A 22,743-nucleotide genomic window follows, 5' to 3' on the forward strand; every position below is an offset into this window, starting at 1 on the left:
GTGTGTGTGTGTGTGTGTGTGTGTGTGTGTGTGTGTGTGTGTGTGTGTGTGTGTGTTTGTGAGAGAGAGATAAAATGAAGCTCATTACTACTGAACCATGATCCATAGATTTTCCAATCTGTTTGACTGAATGAAGGATGGGACAGTGAATGAAGTGAGGCTGTTATCTTAGCACGAATGAGAAACTACCTAATTTCAAGTCCATGTTGCTTGTGTAGTTCACTGCAGGTATTTCGGCTGTCGTAGTCGAACACAAAGGATCGGTCATTTGTTATGGTGTTTTTATAACTTGGTTGATTTCACATGTTTCTCTTTGCACTGCAGCGTTCAGAAGCTCAGCGAGTTTTTCTCAAGTGACGAGATCGGAGAAGAACAGGAGCCCAAAGCAGTGTTTACCTCCGGCTCCAGTAATCACAACCAAAAGAGGTACCAGGCTGTGGTGAGTACAATAAGATACATGTGTGAGAAATACATATATCTGTGTTGAGCTTATTTGAACCTAAACCTGGTTTGTTTCTCACTGACTTGGCTTTGCTGCATCCAGTCTGTCTCACATTGTTGTCTTCCTCCCCCCTTAATGTCTTCCTGTTCAAATCTCCACGACCCCTTTGAATCCTTTGTGCCGGATATTATCTTATCCTCCTCTAGTCATCCTCAAAATCTCTCTCCTCCTCATCGTCCTCCTCCTCTTTGTCCCGGCACCTCCAGCCCCTGAAGGTGGTGAACCGGAAGCGCTCTCCGAGGGACGACTGGCACAACTACAGCTCGCAGGGGGACCATGTAGGTGACGGACCGACCCAGGACATGGACCAAGACCTATGTATCAAGGTGAGAGGAGAGGAGTAGAGAAAGAGACTGAGACGTGCAGAAGACTTCTTCAGGCTGCATGTCAAACACATTGCCCCCAATTGTTTGATCTTAATTATAACAACGTTTTTAACATTTTACCTTTGATTAAGGTCAGTCAGAGAGAACTACACTGACCTGACCCTCCATAATTAGAGGGGAAATACACTTTCCCTCCAGGTTTAGTCACCTCATCATCCTCATCAATATTCTGTTACTTAACTTGTAGCTAATTCTTTTCAAATTGATGTTCCAGACGAAGAGACACAGCTTTCTCACTCAGAGAATTATCCGTTTTTTCCAATTTTATCCTGAGCTTAATAAGATATTAAACACAATATTTTGGACCCCACCAATCATATTTCGGCTTAAACTGGCAATGATGATTTGTCTAAATTCTATTATCTGCATCATTCAGGGTTGAAGACATCCTCACTGTTTACTTTCTAAAGGGGGAATGAATGTCTTTGCAGATAACCAGCGGTTACTTCACCTGGACCGATGGACCGCCAACACTCACCAACGTGGACATCAATGTTCCTTTTGGTGAGCGTCAGGCAACGTGATGCACATGTCTACCTTCTCATTTCCGCTTCTTTATCCCTCCATCGAGTTTCTATTCTTTACTCACTGTGCTCTTCGCTCCCTCCTCCTCATGAAATCAATCAGGTAAGCTCACTATGATTGTCGGCCAGGTGGGCTGTGGGAAATCGTCTCTGCTGCTGGCCGCGCTGGGGGAGGTGCAGCGAGTGTCGGGAACAGTCACTTGGAACAGGTCAGTTTCAGCTTCACCCGTTATTTACTTTTTGCCTGAATCCGTCTGTGCTAATCAATTCTGACGGGGCTGTTCTTCAGAATCACTGGAACACTCGGAGGTAGCACTCATTTCATTATGACATAATGAGACCGAGAAAACAAGGTCCCAATAGAAAAACAATTGTGAATCTACTCTAAAAATCAAGTTGCAAAATAGGTGCAGAGTGATTTCCACTGTGACTAATCGTGTGCGTCAATGAAGGAAGCTCTCTGTGCTTGGAGCTGTTGGTCTCATAAACATAACAGTACATAAAGGAAAGTCGCAGCAGTATATCAACCATGACAATTAGAAATGCCCTCAGGGAAACCTGTGTACTTTAGGTGATGTAGTTCATTCTTAAAGTGAGATTCAATCCCGAGGTGGAAGATGAATTCGAAGTGAATTGCTTCCCCACTGACACACGATCGATATCAAGGTTGACTTACTCGCGCGCAGCCCGACTGGAGCTTTTCCAACCTCTCTGGTAATGGCCTGTCGGGGAGGTTGTGTGCTTTTATTTATGTGTGTGGGCAGATATATGTTCTAAGTCTCTGACAGGAAAATATGACTAATAACATTATCAACTTCAAGCAACCTGCAAGCCCCCACTTAATGTGACACGAGCAATAACACTAATATGGATTAAGAGGTCGGAGGGAAAGTGCTTATATGTCAGCTTTTCTTTTTTATGGCTGAGACCTGGAGTGTGTAGGAGGAGAGGATCCTCTCCTGCGCCACTGACCCAGATTGACTTTAATGCAAATGGGGAAACATCCAAACTGACTTGCTGCAGCTTAAGGCTTTGGAACCTACCTTTTCAAATCAGATGTGCTTGCTCATTCAGTCTCCTGCTGCTGTGTCATTCCCTTAACAAACAACATCTAGCTCATATTTCTATGGCGGTTGAATGAATTTGCTGTTGGTCGCTTTTGACAAATCAATGATATCAGACTCTGTTGGGCCCGAGAGCCTTGAAAGCAAAGCAGTGTTTGCTGGCCTACATTCAATAAGATTGTTAATGTGTGAGCTGTGAGCTTTCAATGGGGCTCGACCGTATTCCTCTGCAAACTGAATGTGTTGATTTGTTTACCCATGTATAGAGCCGTGTGCGCTCACTGAAGAAAAGAGTGGGACAATAATAAAAGCTTGGAAAAGGACAGTTGGTGGAAAAAGTTTAAAGTTAGCGTTGAAAGGTGATGTTTCCATCCGACCTTCCATTATTTAAAGCTGGTATCCTTTAAAGGTAGCTGGAGCCAATCCTACCTGCCATTTGACAAGAGGTGGGGAACATCCTTTGGATACTATTTAGAGTCTCCAAAAAAAGACCATCCCAATGTTGGACTGTGGGAGGAAGCCAGAGTATTTAGCAGAAACAGGGAAAAAATGTGAATTTCACACAGACAGGCCCTGGTTGGGACCAGGATTCAAACCTAGAACCTTCTTGCTGTGTGGCAACAGCTCTAACCACCGTGTTGATCGGGTGTAACGTGATGTCCCTGTTTTTGCTGTGAATAGTCTCATTGCTATATTAGCTTTATATTTAGCTTGTGATCTAGTTGTCATGTCCATGAGTCACACAACACAAGTAGCACAAGAGCATCTGTTTTTAATGTCTTGTCTTGAAGTCCTTAATCCTGCTGCTTAATTAAATGACTTAAGTTTCAGCAAAAGTCCTCCCAGCGGATCTGAAAATCACAGCGCATGTGAAATACAGCTGAATCTGATTCCTAGTGTTGCGACAGATGTATTCTGAAAGCCGTTATCCCCGTGTCTGATCGTTTCATCACCCACCCAGGATAGCAGCGCTATCACCTTCTATTTGTCAACAAAGTCTAAGTCCCCAGATTGTCACAGTTTTTCCTGGCAGACAAGGTTGTGCTGGCGCTCCCTCTTACTTTTGAGGTTGGACTGTGCACCATGCCAGGAGCCAAATCCCTGTACTGCTAATGTGTCACAGGGAGAGTGTCTTGAGTTGGACCTGCCTGTGTACTGACTGGGACATAGTCACACTGACCATACTGAACACATGTGTTTCCACCCTGTTTGATGCTGTTATTGTTGTGCTGAGTTTAAGTTTGTGGACATAGCTACACATGGGACGATGGTGTCTGGGAGGGGAAGGGTCTGCTTTTTAGGAATAAACATAAACAAATCTTGTACAGCATGAAACAAAGTCAACACAGAAGAGAGGCAGACGAGGAGGCTGTGATGAGTGAATGATTTTATTTTTGGTAAGTCAGCTGTTACTGAACAGGTGATGGTGACTTCACTGTTTGGCCTGAGCTCAACGTGCTCCATGTGTTCAAGTAATCAAGAAAATAACTCTTTTCATTACTTACAAGATTCTGGGGGGGCTTCTTCTTTCTGTTTCTAGTTTGACCAATCTCGTTTGGGTGGACTTTGTTTGCCTGCAGGTAATCAGTCCAAGTGGAGAGTGATATACGGCGAAACCAATGCCGGCCTCTTGACATAGATATCTGCTGTCTACACTGGACACCACAAATTATAGGCCATTGCCGCAGAGGGCAATTTGCCATCAGACGACAGCCTCCAGGATTACTTGTCAAAACATTCTCAATACAGGAGTCGTACTGAGGCTGTCCTGTACCCTTTTGATCAGATGTCATGATCTTCCTCAGCAGAATGAGTTCCCAAGTTGTCAATGAAGTTTAGAAATGTTTTTATCTGCACTTTTTTACCGTTGGGAATTTAACTGAAAAGTCGAGCTTTGGAAACAGCAGTTGGCAAAAAACTGTTTCACCACAAAGTCCATTATTTTGTCTCCTGCTAGAGAACTAGAATTGATTTTGTTTTTCTTCTGAGCTTTAGGGCAATGCGAGCCAGGAAACTACATCATTTTTACAGACTTTTTTTCAGGGCATTTAAGATATTCAACGAAGGAAGCGATAAAGATTTGTGGTTGATGATTTTATGCTGTTAATATCTCTATTCTTTCCTTCCGTTGCTTTGCTTTAAACTGACTCTGATTCAACTTTGATTTAATACAATTTTCTAGAGGGTTGAATTAAAGGCATCGGAAGGTTTCCTACATGATCGTACGTTTCCACTGGTGGGATCCCCCCCCCCCCCCCCCCCCCCCCCCGGGCTCCTCCCTGGCTCCTGTTGTCCTCGTCCTTCAATTTTCCAAATCCAAATATGGCACAGAGCAAGGACTGTCTAGGATTTCTCTGACGTTGAGGCGGGGGACTATTTGTATCCTGACGTCAGCGTCAAGCCAAACTGGTGCTGGTTGGATATCATATGTGCAGAGAAGGTCCAGTGTCTGGGCTTCGTAGCCAGATGGAGAGTTTTCATGTCATAACACTAAAGCATACCTGCTGAAGTACTAAACTGCAACACATTCAGGAGTTGACCCCATGTCCCTTATTACAGGACAAAAGAGCCCTTGACTGTAGAGGACCGGTGAAGTGGATAGTTTGTTGCCTGGTAACAGCTATTGATGAAAGCAAGTGGACATTGTGTGAGACAAAGACTGTTTGCTGACAAATGAGGACGTGTTATCAGTCGCTAAGAGGCGTAGGTTTGCAAGGTTCTACTTTGCTGAAAGACTCTATTCTGTCCGACTCCTTCAGACGTTCTCCTCCAACACCACCTCGACTCCTTCAAGGTGCTGAAGGGGGAATAGGTGGCTCAGTCAAAGATGACAGCTGAAAGTTGTCACTTGCTGAATCATTAGGGGATGAGGTTTCATGTGGTTGAAGGGGAAATCAACCCTGTGAAATTATCAACATATTTGCTCAGTTTGTTCACATGTGCACATCCGGTCCCACATCAGATATGCAAATGTTTTCTGAAATCTACGAAATGTAAAAAAAAATGCCCTAAAACATTGTAGTAACGACGATCTGCCCATTTATATGGATCAGCTCCCAAACCTGATTGGCTCTTACTCAGGGTTTGCTGGTTGGGTAGTTTTTTAATCTGCTATCGGCTATGAAAAAAAAACATCCGTGGTAGAAGTTTGAATGACTTGTTTAAAGGGGAAAAATCACAATATAGCCAGTTTCTATATCTGTATTTGTTTACAAAAATAAAAAGGACACACTATGATAAATACATAGATGTTTGGCTAAACAACTTACACAGTCTGTGTGTAAACTGTTTTCCGAATACATCGTAAATCTTTTTGCATAAAATCTACATTTCTGACATTCATGGTCTTAGTTTCAACTCCTCCTGAAAAGAGCTGCTGACCTTGTTTGCTTCAGTTGCTTTTTCCTGATGTCACGCAGTCAGTGACGGGCGTGTTTACGTGTGTGCGTGCCGTATGTTAGAGTCTAGAGAGTATTAAATGTCAGGCACTGGTTCACTTCCTGGCAGCTGTGGTGGACTGTGGTAAGTGTTTTCAAGCCGCTGCAGTGAACTGGTGTAAATCGGCTCATGCTCATCTTCTCAGGACGAGTTGAGCAGGTGTCAACTCTTCGAAGCTAAAAATACACGGTAGCCTCAACTGAACAAGTTGTCAAGCTACAACCAGCCAATCAGATCTTAATTAATTTTGAGGGTGGGAGTCAGCATGGGTAAAGTTTATGTACTTGTGTGTGTCAAGGCTTTTCTTTACATTTATAATAAATAACTGCCAAATGTAGTCTGGGCCCTTGAGAATTTGAATTGCCCTTAACAACTTTCGGTGAGAAGCAGTTATTGGCAGAGTTCTTAAGAATGTCTCCACCTAAAGTTTGTGTTTTCTTTTTTTTAATCTTTCTTCTGCAGCCTTCCGAACCCGGAGATAGAGAAAGATGAGAGGTGAGTAAAGAGGGAAATGGCCTTGGGTCAGATGGTTAGTTAGTTCAATGGAAGTGAACTTTCTGTGATGACAGTGTAAAGACATTTGATTCAGCTGTTGCACAGAAAAAATAGTGGTCGCTATAAATACCCATCATAAAGCGCTGGAAAGTTTACTGTAAACGGGTTGAGGCTGATTTCCATATCAGCAAATTACAGGAAGAAAATCTGGGAGGGGCCGGGGTGGCGGGGATCTTATTTTTAGGAGGGATAAGATCACAGCTAATGGGAGGCGAGTTCATGTAAGACCGTGATAGGCCTGTTTGAGTTTAGGCTGCCACATAGTTGTCATAGGGAAAGTATATGGATCTTGTCTGTGTGTGGGCGCCTGTTTTTTCGTTAGTCATTACAGGTGAAGGGGAAGTGAGCGATTATTCTGCTCATCTAATGTTTTTCTGTGTGTGTGTTTGACCTTTTGTTCTGCAGTCCCACAGAAAGAGACGCAGCAAGCGATGGAGACATCAGGTGAGCTCAGACAACAGGTCGTCTCCATAGAGATGCATCACCGTTATCAGCAGGACAGCAATTCATCCACTTATGGAAACAGAGAACTAGATATTCCCTCCACTCGCCTAGCTGAGCCTCAGTTACATATTGACTTCACAAATACACAACGGCCTCTAATGATCCCTGAAACATGTTTTTATACACTGGAGTCATTTTTATGCATCATCAGCTTTTGAGGCTGAGGAGTCCCTTTGGTCCAGAGGTTAAACTGTTTCTTCATCTTCACCAATGTGTGAAGCAATAAGAGATGAAATGAGAGATTGAATCCTTTTGTCTGTTTTAAAACCTCTGGTAGGAAGAGAAGTGCTGTGGCCTATGCTTCCCAGAAGCCCTGGCTGCTGAACGCCACACTGGTGGAGAACATCACCTTTGAGATGCCCATGATAAAACCGAGGTAAGAGCTCAGGTCAGTGGCTGTTTGCTTTGATAGAGTCCAGAATCACAGACCATTGAATCAACAGCTCTCTAAAGCAGTTTCTATCCAAAGCAGCAGAGGAGCGATGCATGTTAACACGACCTAGTTACATCTACAAATCTAACTTTGTGTTTTGCACTAGCTGTGTGCAGTGCTCTATTCCCTGCTGCTGCTGTCACTCACTCTCCTTCTTTCACACAAATGCACCTCCATCAGCAGCACCAGGAGAAATCCTACCAGCGTCGTTGGCAAGTTAAAACATCCATAAAACTTTTACTATCCTTGGCATGCAGGCAGGCAGGATTCAGCATAGATATTTATTTTACTGAGCACGTACACACGACAAGGCATAGTGGTCTCAGCAGGAATTACATCAGCTTATCTCTGACTCTCCACTGTAAGAGTATGAGTTTGAGTATGAATCAGTCATCTCCTTCTACCGCCTTCATGACCAATCAGCTCTAAGCGTCTATCACCTGGAGAAATCCTCCCAGGTAAAAGTTTGGTGCGATATTGAGTTTCGTACAAACAAGAGCAACTTGGTAGACTGTACATTTGCATTACTGACCACTGTGTAGAAGTTTACTTATTAATTATTAAACCTAGTGATTCCCAATATCCCAATGAAGCTCACTGTTTATTGACATTCTCCTTTTAAATGACCCGGAGAGCTGTTAATTAAAACAGACTAATTATCAAGTTGTTAGGCCGAGTCGTTAAGCACAAATAGAGCCAATCACCTCGCTGCTCCCCGAGGCCACTGTGGTGAATTGGAAGTGATTATTGCCCGATGAATGATACAAAAGCTCTGCAGTTCCGATTTTCTTTTGTCTCCGTGGAGCATCTCCATGTTCGCTCCCTCCTGCAGTAACAACATTTGGATATATGCGTGGGCCTCATCAAAGCATGCACGCTTCCTCGCGTTCACACACACAAACACATCCTCACAGCAAAGTGCCTTCCTGAAAGGTCAGTTAAATTTGTACGACTAATGGACCATTGTGGTTTGTTGCCCTGGTTATGCAGATGTTTGTCCTTGTTGTGCCTCCATCCTCACTGTCTCATCAGTCCTCCTCTTTACTCATCTACCTCCATCCTTCCTTCCGGTTCCCGCTCATTCAATGGACCCAGTTTTTTGTCGAGCGGGAGCGACTGGGCTTTACAAAAAATTATGCGAGATCAAGGCCATTACGACCTGATTACTTTGTCCCTAATTTGCTTTTGTGAGCAAAATGTCCTCGTTGCACACAGGTTCAAGTGCACACTACTCTCAGTCTCGTCCTGATGAATGATGAATTTAGTTTATGAACAAAAACCTGAAAAAAAAGCAACTTTATCCTGATTAACATAGAGCACGCATACAGAGCACTTAACTTTTTAAAGTTCTTTAGTGTTAAGCTTTCAACATTGCACTTAACTTCTAGGAAGCAGGGGCTAATATGACGATTTTGGGTGAGGGTGTAGGGCTAGGGATAGATTTTTGGTTTTGTCTTTGTATACCTTTTTGAAAAGGTTTGTAATAGTATATCAATAGTATATATAATTCCTCAACAATGTGAATCTGGTGAAAAGTCTAGAAAAATACTTATTTAAAGCAGCGTAGTGTGATATTTTCTGGGCCATGGCCTCGTTTAATGTGGGGTCACGAGGCCCCTGCGGTGACAGAGGTGGTGAAACTGTCATGAGAACCTGAGTGTGTGGAACTTTGGTTTCAGGACTGTGTGGGTTGCCCTAAATTGGCGCTATAGAGATGATGATGAGGATTAATGAGGCATGTGCTCACCATTTAGATCTGAACATGAATGGAGGGCTGAATTTGTTCCCTGTCTGTTTCTGGATCTGGCTCCCGTCCCTCTATTCTGTCTGTTGTTGAAGTGAGTCAGCTTGTCCTCCCGGGGGTAAAGTCTTTCAAGTGAAACCACAGAGGCTGTTGAGATGCTTCTGTTAGACAGGGGTCTGTTTAGAGACTTTAATGTGTAACAGTAGATATCTTTCATTTACATGAATTTTATATCTATATCAGCCAACAGGGTAAGCGGCATGGTTTCCTCCTGGCTACAATCAGCAGCTGCTCTATGTCCTCATCTGTATTCTGTCTCTGTTTGTGCCTCCCAGGTACCAAGCCGTCATCGACGCCTGCTCTCTGCAGCCTGACATTGACATCCTTCCACAGGGGGACCAGACGGAGATCGGAGAGCGGGTTGGTATTACAGAAAAATAAAAATTAGATTGGACCACAGATCCTGCTGGGTATAACATGATTGTTTGTCATCGTTCTTGTGCAGCAAGCTTTTGATGTTTGTGTGTCGGGGAGCTGGTCTGATGTTGTTCAGCCAGAGTGCTGTCATGTTGGATTTGGTCATGAACCAGTAATGCAGGAAGTAAACCACCATTTGCTTTGTTGCTCTGGGGGCAGACCTAATCATGTTGTTTGCTCCTCTTCGTGGGGAAACCCTTCAGTCATGTCTTCCTCACATGCTGCGTTATCCTCTGGTGCAGGGCGTCATCCTCTCTGGTGGACAGAGGCAGCGGATCAGTGTGGCCAGAGCCTTGTACCAGCAGACCAACGTGGTCTTTCTGGTAAGTCGGGACACAAACGTTTTGTTCCAAGCTGTCGGACTGCACCTTTAGTTGACCCGATCAGCAGACTGACAGCATATCAGCATTCACCGTGTGAAGGTTTTCCCTTTAGACTCGGATGGGATTCTATTCCTGACGTGACTAAAATAGCAACATTCTCTTGATCCCAGCTGCTGAAAACGCAACTTTCAAACGCAGCTTGAAAACATGAGCCTCATTTGACTGACTCTCAGTTCATAAACATCACTTGTGTTTGTATTAAGGGCTGAAACTAACAAAAATTTGCGTTATTAATTAATCTGCACTTTTTTATGCGCTTCATTGTTTTATTGTTTTGTTTCTATGTTAAAAATAATGAAAAAAAGACACGGTATCATCATTTTAATTTGCTGTTTTATTTAAAAAAATGTATTGACAGTCTGAATGTAACAATTTAACATATTTTATTTATTAATATAGAAAAGAATTAAGGACAAATAAGATGTGGTGACTTCAATAAATCATGTTTTAGAGTTATTACCTTATAATACAAAGTTATATGGGATATTGTCAAAGCTCACGTTTTCAAAGCCTTTAAACTTTCTCATTGATTCTTGCATTAATCTGAGTCGGTCCATATTGTTCTTTTAGGACGACCCCTTCTCGGCCTTAGACATCCACCTGAGTGACCACCTGATGCAGGACGGCATCCTGAAGATGCTGAGGGAGGAGAAGAGGACCGTGGTGCTGGTGACACACAAACTTCCGTATCTACTACGCGCAGACTGGGTAAGGGGGGGGGGGACCATACATTTGTGAGGACCATTATGAGCATAGACCCTACACAGTGGAAAGTGAGGACATTTTGACCGGCCCTACTTCCTCAAAGGGCTGCTCGAGGGTTAAGACTTGGTTTTAGGGTTAGGCATTTAGTCGGGATGGTTAAGGTTGGGTAAGGGTCAAGGTAATGTATTTTGACGATGGGTGTCCTCACTAAAATAGAATTTCACACGCTTGTGCGTGTGTCTGTGTTCAAAAGAGAGATTTACTGTTTTTATCTTTGCCAGCTGTACAGACTGTAAATACACATTTACAGCAGTCAGTGATAAGACCGTCCATTTGCGATGCTGTTACATCGTTCATGAAGCAAACTTTATTGTCTCCTGTGTGATGCCGTTTATCTCTGAAAGATCCAAGCACACATTACCTTTCATTTTTATTTGCTAATACTGAACACTGCTCTGGGTTTTTTTCAGATTATTGCCATGAAGGACGGCACCATCCAGACGGAGGGGACACTGAAGGACATCCAGAACACTGAGCCTGAACTCTTTGAGCAGTGGAAGACCCTGATGCACAGGCAGGACCAGGAGTTTGAGACGGTGATTAATGACTACCGGGCTAATGAAGTTTCAAGTCGCACACATTCTAGCACCGCCTGGAATGAACGTTTGATTACTTGCGTGTTTCACATGCTGATGAGAATCGAATGCTTTTCTCTACTTCTCTGCCAGGAGACGGTGGCAGCTAGTATGACCGACCTGGAGAGGAAGAACCTGCGGCGGGCCATGTACTCCAGAGAGGCAGCCAGGACTGAAGACGACGAGGAAGGTGAGAGGTCACGGGTCTCAGTAAATATCTGCCTGATTACATAATGATTGCAGTCAGTGCCTTAACAGTTTAAGCCTGATTATAATGTGTATGTGTGTAAACTGACTACAATGATATGGAGAGGTTGTCAGATTCTGTTTATTTGCAGAGCAGTGGAACTTGCTACATTGAAGCTGAAGCTCTTCAGCTTATATAAATGCTCACACGTTCTTTATATTTCATGTTCATCATTTGTTTTATTCTGTCTGATCAGTGCTAACATTGCATTAAACAGTCCGGACCTTCTCGTTCTCTCTGGTTCTGGTGCTTGGTGTCTCGGCTTCTCTTCTGACTTTCTCAGCCATCGGATATGACCCGATCTGCTCTCCAGTTCTGGCTAGACACTGAATCTGATCCTTTATGAGCCTGTCTCTGTGTGTGTGTGTGTGTGTGTGTGTGTGTGTGTGTCTGTCTTGGCTGTTGAACATGCAACTGTATTGGAAGTGGCTAATGTGCAGTGGCTGTACTCGTTTTCTGTGCTCTGTGTTGTCTCCTGTGTGCTGATGGCTATCCAGGGTGGACTTGTACGATGGCTCCAGCACCAGAAATTGCCCCCTTTCTGGATGAAGCAGGTGTGACCAGAAAGAATGTGGTTTGAAAACAACAACAGCAACAAAAGCCCAAACGCCTGAGCTTCTCCCACCACCTCAGAGTCTCATCCTCCATTTATAGTCTTTTCTTTATCTCACTTTATCCCCGAGCATGTCTCGCTACTGCTCCTGAAAAGAGACGTAGCGTCAGCATGACTGTAGGTGATGCTCCCAGTAGTCTGTTTATCCTGCCACTCATTTTGCCTGCTGCACGGGGGGATGCAACATATTTACCTCAGGGGTGTGGAGGCCGGAGGCCGGAGGTCGGAGGTCATGAAAAGTAGCTCCTCACCCCCCAATTTTGTCCCTGAACAAAAGAGAAAACACCATTCATGGGAATGAGCATCTGCTTGGCTTCGTAGAACATAGACACTGTCATTCCCTTCTCTCACTGTGGGTTCTCCTCTCTTGTGACCCTTGTCCTCCATTAGATTCTTCTCTTCTCTCCTGTCCTGTGTCAGCAGTGGTTCCTCAGACACGTGGAGAGAAAAAGATGAGCAAATGTGTCCAGAAATGAAAGAGAAAAGAGTTAGAAATTGAAGATAATGAGACATCTGGTAAGGAGAGTAGGAGGAGAAACATCTGAAATGTCAAGAGAGTGTATGAGCACTGAGTCACAGCAGAGGAGAACACAGTGTGATACAGAAATTAAGCCGTTTTCCAGAGGCAAGAAAGATAATTGAAAGGTCACAGTTTTTTTTTCCAAAGGATTATTATGTTGTAACTTCTTCCTTAAATAAATGAAGGATTCGACCTGAACAAATCCTGTTTATAAAGATGGACAACACATTTCCACTTCCTCCTGTTGGTTAAAAATGAAGCCACATGTTCCTGGATACAGGGGCCACCATCTTGCTTTTTTATTTAAATGTTTACAGTTAAACAATCATCAGTTTGAAGAACATCCTAAAAATTACAGAAACCGTCTTTTTGGTTTTGCCCTTGTCCCATCCACCAACATGGAGGAGTTAGATGATTTGGCTTCACTTTTGCTGCCTTGTCGTCTAAATCTGCCAAATCAAGAGTTTTAACCTTGGTCTCTCTTTGTCCCTCAAGAATCCCTGGAGAGTGACGATGACGATGACCTGTCGCAGTCGATGCGTCAGCGAGCCACCATCCCCTGGCGCTCCTGTGGCACCTACCTGTCCTCTGCCGGGCTCCTCCTGCTCACCCTGCTCCTCCTGTCCCAGCTCCTCAAACACTCCCTCATGGTCGCCATAGACTACTGGCTGGCCCACTGGACGTCACAGGTCATCGCAGCCAAGATAAACGCCACGGCTCGAAACTGTACCATCGTTAAGGTGGGACACTGAATGGTTTTTCATCTTTATTCATGGCTGTAGAGCCAAAAATATCTTTGTTTCTTAATTGATCTGCACTTTTCAGGCTGATTGGTTTGGTTTCTAAGTCTTATGGCGGTCATGACTCTGTAAGAGGATAAACTTGAGTTTAAAACTTTCGTTTTATGACTTTGAAAGCAAAAGAATGTGAGAGATTAAGACGTCAAAATTTAGATTTGATTTGAATGCTGTCAGCGTTGCCTAATGTGAGTAAACTGAATATCTTTCGATTTTGTTGTGTTGGTCCGACCAAATAATATGATGCCACTACATCGGGCTTCAGGAAATGACCACAGGCATTTCTTACTAAGTGATTGTTATAAACAAAATTAAAGTCGGGGACCCAACGGCTCAGCTTGTTGGTGTGGTTTTTCATTAATCTGTATAAACAGCCCTTACAGTTGCTCTTTAAAAACAACACATTTAAAGGTAGAAAAAAAACAACATAAAATCACATCTATATCTCCATGAAGAACATACCAAAGAGAAATTACATAAAACATTTTTCTCTCTATTGTTGTGAATGTCAACGAGGCGGCGCTGGGTGAAGAAACACGAACACAGACGCTGGCGGCTCCAGACGGAGCGCTCGCTCACGCTCCCTGAAGCGACGGCAGCTCGGCCTCATCTGCATATCAGAGCAGAACTAATGCACATGAGAAGCATTAGGTGAAAGGAGGTTTGAGCAAGGCACACGTTTGACGACATGTCAGCGTTTACAATATGGTGGAGGGAGTTTCATTTTAAACACTTCACAACTGGTTTGACCTGAAGTGAACCTTCATCCCAACATAAACAGAAGTATGTGTGTAAATGAAAGACAATTTGTCACCTATTGCTTTAGATTTTCATTTAGGTTTAAGCCCTCTATTCCCACAAAACCAATACAGTCTGTAACTGGAACACACTACAAGAAACACACGGAAAACACATTCACACGCGAGCTCAAAATAATCATTAACCTGCAAATAGCAGCAACGGTTAAGCTGCATCGTTCACATGTTGAGGCCTCACCAGCTGTTGTCAGGTGATCATGTTCCAGGACTAAAAAAGCAGCTCAATTATCGTGCGAGTGTGTGTGTGTGTGTGTCTTCTTGAGTTCTGCTTGCGTGAGTATGTATTCGTGTGTGTGTGTGTGTGTGTGTGTGTGTGTCCATCCAGTGAACCAAACATGCCAGGTCACATTTCACACATTCACGTGGCCAATAAAGACCGAGTCAGCCGGGGGACAGGGAGTTGTTTTGAAGTGCACCTTGTCCTCCTGACTGCTGAGGACGTCTCTTCCTCAGTTCCCTTCCAACACGTTCACTGAGTCCCTGAATGTGCAGTTAAGAGTAGACAGACTGTCGCCTGCATGTCCAGGACATCTTGGCCGGCCGAGCCTCAAAGTGTGTCTCTGCCAGGTTTATCTGTCCTCTGCTGTACTCTGCACTAATCCACTGGTGGGCGCGGAGGTCCTGATCTGTTGTCCAACCCTGTCTCTGGCACTTTATGTGACTGCAGGCAGCTCTCTGGAGTATGTTTTAAAACTGAATAATCACTTCACTTTAAATACACTGAGTGATTCTGTTCATCTATGTGTTGGAAGGGAAAGGAGCATTAAGAGGATTACACAAGAAAACTCTTGATATCTCTCATAAGGATTGTGTCTGTGTTGAAAAGTGTATTTTATAATTTAACACTTATGATTTTCTATCGAGAGTCGAGTGCACGCGGACGCAACTCCACATCCTGAGTTATCATATCCATCTGTACAACAAAAAGAAGTGGAGACATTATACTTTACATTTCATATGAATTAACACACATGACTAAAGATTTTCAGCTGTTAGCGAAGGACCTGTGTTAACATAATGTTCTGATATTTATTTATATATTTTATTTATTTATTTATTCAGCATAAAGTGATATGTAATGGGTGAAATGATAATTTTTTTTAAAAGAAGCTTGAGATTGAATGAGTCAAAATGTGAAATGAAGTGAAAGATAAACTGAGAAAAGAGCAGCGTCTCTTTCTGTTTGGTGTTGACAGATCCGCTTTGAAAGCTTCACTGCTTTTTGTCTCTGAAAGGCTAATTTTTAACCAGCCAGAGTTAAATTATGCTTATAATCACAGTGCAAGCAAACTGAGTGACAGCGACGGCCCTGCTCTCTCTCACACTCTCTGCACAAAACCACGTCCTTAGTAACCCTCTCCTTCTCTTTCTGTGTGTGTGTGTTTGTGTGTGCTTGTGTTGCAGCACTGTGGTTTCAGTCACTCGTGGTACCTGTCGGTGTTCAGCGTGTTGTGCTGCCTCGGCATCATCCTGTGTATGGCCACCTCTGTCGCGGTGGAGTGGACCGGACTCAAAGTGGCCAAGGCGCTCCACCACAACCTGCTCAACAAGATCATACTGGCCCCCATGAGGTACAGTGCTCAGTGACTGGTGTGTGTTTGTATGTGTGTGTGTGTGTGTGTGTGCTGCAGCCTTACCTTAGGGCAACTGAAAGAGATGTGTACAATGTGTGTGTGCTCTCATCTGTGTGTGTGTTTGTGTTAAAACAGATCATTTGAAAGAGGAAATGCCGTTAAAAGCACCTTTTTTCCGCCCCATTACTCAGCAGAACATCTGCTTTCTGTACACAACACCCAGGAGAAACTACTTACATTAAGAAGCTCACATGCACATGACACAGCTGCACATACTGTAATTATACACTCACTTAAGAGGTCTGAATAATTACATGTCAATCAGACGGAAGAATGTACACTGACCCAGCTGCACAGCATAATATTTCTCATTATTTAAATCCCCAAAAATAATATGCATTATAAAATATATTTAAGTGATTGACGTAGTTTGTAGATTAAAAGAACAAGCTGTCCATTTCAATTCAATCAAGCTGTTCCAGATTTCACTCACTTACAGATATCAGATCCCTAACGTGGCTCAATTCTTTTCCACGATTTGTTCCCTGGGAAAAACAGTGAAAATGCTGAAAATGTTGAAAAATAAATGAAGTGCAAAACGATTCCTGGATTTTGTGAGAATCCTCATGATTTCAGAATCACTTCAGCTCTGTTTTGGCTCCTCCAGGCTGTTTGAGACGACTCCGCTCGGCAGTATCCTCAACAGGTTTTCCACCGACACAAACACCATCGACCAGCACATCCCCACCACCCTGGAGTGCCTCTCCCGCTCCACCCTGCTGTGTCTGTCCGCCCTCGGTGTCATCTCCTACGTGACCCCCGTCTTCCTCTTCGCCCTCCTGCCACTCGCCGTCACCTGCTACTTCATCCAGAAATACTTCCGCGTGGCGTCCAGGTGAGTCAGGCCGGACAGACCGATGGATCTCAGCCACATGTCGCTGACACACATTCTCCTCATTTAGATGTTAGAGATTTAAATCAAACGGGGAGGTTTTCCATCGGGAACAGAACGTTGAACTCTTTGGTGAATAATCGTCTTGTTCCTGTTTACATCAGGATTTTATTTTACTTTAAATTATTTGTTGCCAATATTTTATCCTTCATTTAATACGTAAATTTACAATTGCGAAATCATTAAAGTTGCATTTTGGACAGGATTTCATTTTTTAAGTAATGCTTTTATTTTGAAGTGCTACCTAAGTTACCTGGGAGTCTTGTTAGAACGATTTTATGTTGGTATCACCAGTAATTGAAGAACTATGGGGACATTCGATATGAAAATAAGGAAATAACACCCACTTGCACACACACACACACACACACACACACACACACACACACACACACAAACCCACACACAGCGTTGTGACCGATATCATTTGAACGTTGCTTCAGTTGACAGTTCTCTCTCTCTCTGCTGGGTTTGTAACATCTGGTCAGGGACCTGCACCAGCTGGAGGACAGCACCCAGCTCCCTCTGCTGTCCCACTTCTCTGAGACAGTGGAAGGTCTCACCACCATCAGGGCCCTCAGGTCAGTGCTAACGTGCAGAGTCTCCCACTGTGGCTACTCTGCGTCCTGGGGTCCAGTGGCTGAAACAGCCGAGTTGAATGATGTTGATATTGTTTCCTCATAGTGATTCAAACTTATCTGATTCTTTTTCTTTACTATCAGCTTATGATGAAACTTGCTGTGGAAATTTTACTGAGGGTTTTTGGACAAGTAGGGACTAAAAGTTTCAAAAGTTTTCTTAAAAATCTGTTTCTAAAAAAGCAAAACTTTTTTATGAAAGCATGATTTTGAGTTGCTTCACACACTTTAAACGTTTTTCTAATTCAAAGGGAACTAAAGTCTGAAACAGAGAAGCTCAGTCTCTTGTTTGATTTTTCAGAATTAAAAAGTCACTCATCTTACAAACTTTGCACATGTGGCTTTCTGACTCTCATGTAGTTGAATAGTTACACAGGGAAAGGATTATACATTTACGGTCATTTTTATTTAATTCCCTCTAACCTCCTCAGACTTCGCAAATTCGTCTCCCGCCATGGTTTTAAATCAAGAGAGGTGGGATAATGGATTTCAATTGCAGTCATTATCTCTATTTAAAGAACAGGTCCTGAAGCTAAATGTATAAAATAATTTGTCTTTCTCCTGTAATTGGCTTTCTATTTAATTGGTGGATGTTTACACCGAACCAGACTGGAGGGAGAACGGTTAATGTTTCTGTAACTTAATGAAATGATCTTTTCCATCCAACAGGTACGAGCCCAGATTCAGACAGAGGCTACTGCAGTACACCGACGCCAACAACATCGCCTCGCTCTTCCTCACAGCCGCCAACCGGTGGCTGGAGGTCCGCATGGTAACCACCTCCGGCCTCTGGAACATGGATCAGTGCTGGCGACTGTTTCACTGTTAGGCAGCCGCTGGTTTCGCTTTTTACTGCAGAGGCTGCTGGGACACAGATTCCTCCATCCTCTTGTTCACTTCATGTGATATGTTCAGCTTGAGTGTTTCCCAGCATAAGAACTTAGAGATGTTTACAGACACATTGATATGCACAGGACTTCTTGTTGACACTTTCGTAATTCTTAATTCTTGACACTAAATTTAGGTCTTTTTTTAAAATGATTTAGTGATGCTCTCTCTCCGTCGTGCTGCCACAATGACATCTCTCTCTCTCTCTCTCTCTCTCTCTCTCTCTGCAGGAGTATATTGGCGCGTGTGTGGTGCTGGTGGCAGCTGTGGCCTCCATCACTAACAACCAGCAGTCCACTGGTCTGGTGGGGCTGGGACTGACGTACGCACTCATGGTGAGAATATGTGTGTATGTGGTGTGTGTTTACCAATGTACCAAAAGTGGTTTCATATATTTATCTATTTGAAAATAATACATCCTGTGTGTTTATTATCAATTTACACATAAATATATATATATATATATATATATATGTGTGTATATATATATATATATATATATATAATGAAGTGCCTATTAAAAGTGATCCTGTAAAAGAAAACAAATTCTTCACAGCCGGTTCAGCAGCGACAGTGTCTTTAGCCTGAGATGACTCTGTGTGTGTGTGTGTGTGTGTGTGTGTGTGTGTGTGTGTGTGTGTGTGTGTGTGTGTGTGTGTGTGCGGGGGACATTTGCCCACCTCCTCCCCTCCCTGTATCAGGTGTCCAACTACATGAACTGGATGGTTCGAAACTTGGCAGACATGGAGGTGCAGCTTGGCTCGGTCAAGAGAATCAACGGTCTGCTCCACACTGAACCAGAGAATTTCGAGGGACTGCTCAGTGAGTGCAGCAACACACTTTCACTGTGTCTTAAATCAAACTTTCACTAATTCAGCTGCAATAAATCACATCTGTTCTCTGCGGGAGCGTTCTTCGAATCTTGATGATTTTCTTCGTCTCTCAGTATGAAGTTTAAATTTAGCACGGGCAACTCAAGCAGGGAAACATAATGCCGGGGGGATTAGGATTGATTTAGTATTGATTTATCTTCCTTCAGCTAATGCAAGTACATCCCTCAAGAATCTGTACAGCATCCACATTGCCTCGAAGCCAAAAATGATTTTTTACAAAGAGTCCTTACCAAACCAGACTTATCAACAAACACATGAGTGCGATAAGAACTAGCTAAAGTGACCTCAAACAATCTTCAAGATAAATGTACTCGACATGGGCTTGTATTTCTTAGTTTGGTCCCATCTGCTAACATGGAGGAGTCAGGGTTTATGACCATATTGCAGCCCGCCACCAGGGGGTGATCGCGTTGATTTGGCTTTACTTTTGAAAAGTTGAGATCTTCCCTCCACTGACGTGTCTGTGTCCGTCTCAGATGTGTCTCAGGTTCCTGAGGGCTGGCCCCGGCAGGGAGAGATCAAGATCCAGAACCTGAGCGTCCGATACGACGCCTCGCTGAAGCCGGTGCTCAAAAATGTCAACGCAAACATCAGCCCCGGAGAGAAGGTAAACAAACAGCTGACTTAACAAAAACAAAGTAAACGTTCTGTGAGTTTACGATGTTTATTAGCTGATTGGTTGATTATTGGCTTTTTTCAGGTGGGGATCTGTGGCAGGACAGGCAGCGGCAAATCCTCCTTCTCCCTGGCCTTCTTCCGCATGGTCGACATGTTTGAGGGTAAAACATTTAAAAGCAGCTTTGTACCTAATGTCTTAAATACTGAGAACCCGATCGATGTGTCTGAGTGTGATGGGTGTTTTCCTCCTTTCACAGGGAGGATCGTGATCGATGACATCGACATCGCCAAGCTGCCGCTGCAGACCCTCAGGTCTCGCCTGTCCATCATCCTCCAGGACCCCATCCTGTTCAGCGGCACCATCCGGTACAGTGCACTTTCACGTCACCTTCAGTTCCACCAACAGGAAAGACTCCCCAAAGCAGTTTAGATGTGGTCACAGAGACTGAGATGGATTCAGGAGGCAGAGGGGAAACGGTTCCAGGAGCTGTTGTGCCGAATGTGCTCCACTTCAGAGACACTTATTAGAAGCACAAGTGGAGCAGAGAGGGGGTTTGAGATAAGAGGACATTCCTCTGAAAACGCTTCTGTGGGACAAGGTTATTTTTAGACTCCAGCAGCAGTGACCATAAAAGCTTAGTCATGTCAGAGAAGAGGAGATGAGCAGAGATCTCATGGAGCGGTGTGACGCTGTCTATAGAATCAAGTAAAAGTATATTCAAAGACAGGTAAAGGTTTACATGAGGATCATGATGAATTCTGTTCTGTACTTTACCTTTACTTTAACTTTGATCCTGTCTTCATATTAACCTGAATATCTTTCAGGTTTGGACTGTCGGTGCAAAACAAACCCACTGACCACCGTGGGCAGTTCTTTTTCACATTTTTATGATGTTTTATAGATCAAACTGGGAAAAACAATTAAAGGATTCACTGATCAAAGTGTGTTGTGTGTTGTGTGTGTAGGTTCAACCTGGATCCTGAGATGAAGGCTACAGATGAGATGCTGTGGGAAGCTCTGGAGATTGCTCAGCTGAAGCCCGTCGTTCAATCCCTTCCTGGAGGCCTGGGTGAGGAAATCCGTCTTTGTTCACAAGATCCAGATTTGTTTGTTTGGATCTGCACTGAAATTCACAAACCCGTTAATATCAGTGATCCTTTTTTTCCCATCAAGATCTGTTAATTATTCCCAGAGAAATCAAGGAAATGCTGAAAACTCCTTGTCTCACAATGTTAAAGAAGGTTAAAAACTAATTATTGGATCCACCCCCTGATCCGGATCTGCACCAAAATGAAATGTGACCCACAAAACGTCCTTCCACCAAGACTCTTAATAATCTTTCCAGTAGCTTTCGTGTTATCCTGCTAACTGACAGACAAAGAGGAGAACAACCTCCTCAGTGTAGGTAACATAAATCTAAGCTCATTGTGTATCGCTGATGTGTGCGAGGGAAACGATTCTTCCTTCTTCTCTCATCACATCTGTCATCTGCTCGTGTGACTCCGCACAAAGATCCAGCGTCTGTATCACAATACAGGAGCATTCATTTTTTAGCCGAGCTGTATCATGTGTTTGGCTGCTCCGCCCTGCACAGACCCGACAGCTGCACACTGCAGCAGACTCAGGATCAGATCCGATAGAAGCCGAGTGGCCACGTGCCTCATCGACAGACGTCACGTGCTCTGTACATGATGAATGTTCGGCACGCTGATGCACTTGGCCTCCGGGCTGGTCGTTTATCATTACAGTCGATGCTGCCGCTCAACTCACCTGATGTGTTTCTGCCTCAGCAGACACGGAGCTACTTTCACTCGTCCTGTGTGACAAATGTGTGTGTTATTGTAGGTGTGTGACATGTTGACACTGAGCTACTCACTGTGTTAATTTATGTTCAGAGCAGCTGCGTGTTTCACAATGGATATTGTTCTGTCATCCAGGAGTTAATGATTCATTAGTTTAGTAACAGCGCAGTGACAACATAGTGTTCTTTGTTGCTGGGAGGCTCCTCATTGCTGCGGCCATGATGAGACAGTTGATGCAGTTTCTGAAATTAATGAATGTCATTGTATTTTGAAGCTTTTATTATGTAACAGGAAGAAAAAACAAATAATCCAGTTAAGGATGATTATGTTGTCAAGCCGGATTGATGGGGATGTTTTCCGAACTTCGAAGATCATTGTTGTTGTATTATATTCGATTTAAAGTATTAAAGATACGTCTGTTGTTTGTCTTTCAGATGCCATGGTGACGGAGGGAGGGGAGAACTTCAGTCAGGGTCAGAGGCAGCTGTTCTGTTTGGCCCGAGCCTTCGTCAGGAAGAGCAGCATCCTCATCATGGACGAGGCCACGGCGTCCATCGACATGGCCACGGTCAGTGTGTGCTTTGAGAGAGCTGCATCCTTGAGTCAGGAGAGGTGATGATGGAGGGAGGAAACAGTTGGAGGAGATGAAGCAGGAGGAGGTGGAGGAGAGAAGGTTTAGCAGCTGATTTTCATCTGGAGACTTGAGAACAAAAGAAAAGCAGAAAAAAAGAAGATTTTATAGATGGAACTAAACTTGTTTAAGGTGTCTTCACCTTATAAACTCTGAAAGTACATATATACATTTTTAAAAGTAAAAATTTCTCTTGAAAATTAAAATATAAGATGCAACTTTTATGTTGTTTTCTCATTTCTATCTGTTGGTGATGATCACATGTTCTGATCGGGGCTGGTTCAGTTTAGTTTGTTTATTTCAGTGTAATCCAACAACAACTTTACAAAATAGAACAATCAAAGTGTACTTACACATTCCCACATATGAAAAAGGAGCAGGAAGATGAGGAAAGTTTGGAT

General features: G+C 43.5%; 1 protein-coding gene across 1 annotated transcript in view; it reads left to right on the plus strand.

The window, feature by feature from the left end:
* abcc8 (ATP-binding cassette, sub-family C (CFTR/MRP), member 8) overlaps positions 1-22,743 on the plus strand; it is a 43,343-nt gene that overhangs the window by 19,448 nt on the left and 1,152 nt on the right. The window contains exons 13-36 of the mRNA XM_062390280.1: positions 325-439; positions 709-828; positions 1,320-1,392; positions 1,516-1,621; positions 6,377-6,409; positions 6,875-6,913; positions 7,251-7,349; positions 9,486-9,570; positions 9,870-9,950; positions 10,581-10,718; positions 11,186-11,311; positions 11,444-11,540; positions 13,226-13,470; positions 15,750-15,916; positions 16,587-16,814; positions 17,360-17,452; positions 18,179-18,281; positions 18,628-18,732; positions 19,099-19,219; positions 19,767-19,897; positions 19,991-20,069; positions 20,166-20,274; positions 20,875-20,978; positions 22,146-22,279. Coding sequence (XP_062246264.1) covers positions 325-439; positions 709-828; positions 1,320-1,392; positions 1,516-1,621; positions 6,377-6,409; positions 6,875-6,913; positions 7,251-7,349; positions 9,486-9,570; positions 9,870-9,950; positions 10,581-10,718; positions 11,186-11,311; positions 11,444-11,540; positions 13,226-13,470; positions 15,750-15,916; positions 16,587-16,814; positions 17,360-17,452; positions 18,179-18,281; positions 18,628-18,732; positions 19,099-19,219; positions 19,767-19,897; positions 19,991-20,069; positions 20,166-20,274; positions 20,875-20,978; positions 22,146-22,279 — 2,731 coding nt within the window. The remainder of the gene's footprint in view (positions 1-324; positions 440-708; positions 829-1,319; positions 1,393-1,515; positions 1,622-6,376; positions 6,410-6,874; positions 6,914-7,250; positions 7,350-9,485; positions 9,571-9,869; positions 9,951-10,580; positions 10,719-11,185; positions 11,312-11,443; positions 11,541-13,225; positions 13,471-15,749; positions 15,917-16,586; positions 16,815-17,359; positions 17,453-18,178; positions 18,282-18,627; positions 18,733-19,098; positions 19,220-19,766; positions 19,898-19,990; positions 20,070-20,165; positions 20,275-20,874; positions 20,979-22,145; positions 22,280-22,743) is intronic.

Source organism: Platichthys flesus, chromosome 6, assembly GCF_949316205.1.
Source record: "Platichthys flesus chromosome 6, fPlaFle2.1, whole genome shotgun sequence".
In the NCBI taxonomy this organism is placed as follows: domain Eukaryota; kingdom Metazoa; phylum Chordata; class Actinopteri; order Pleuronectiformes; family Pleuronectidae; genus Platichthys; species Platichthys flesus.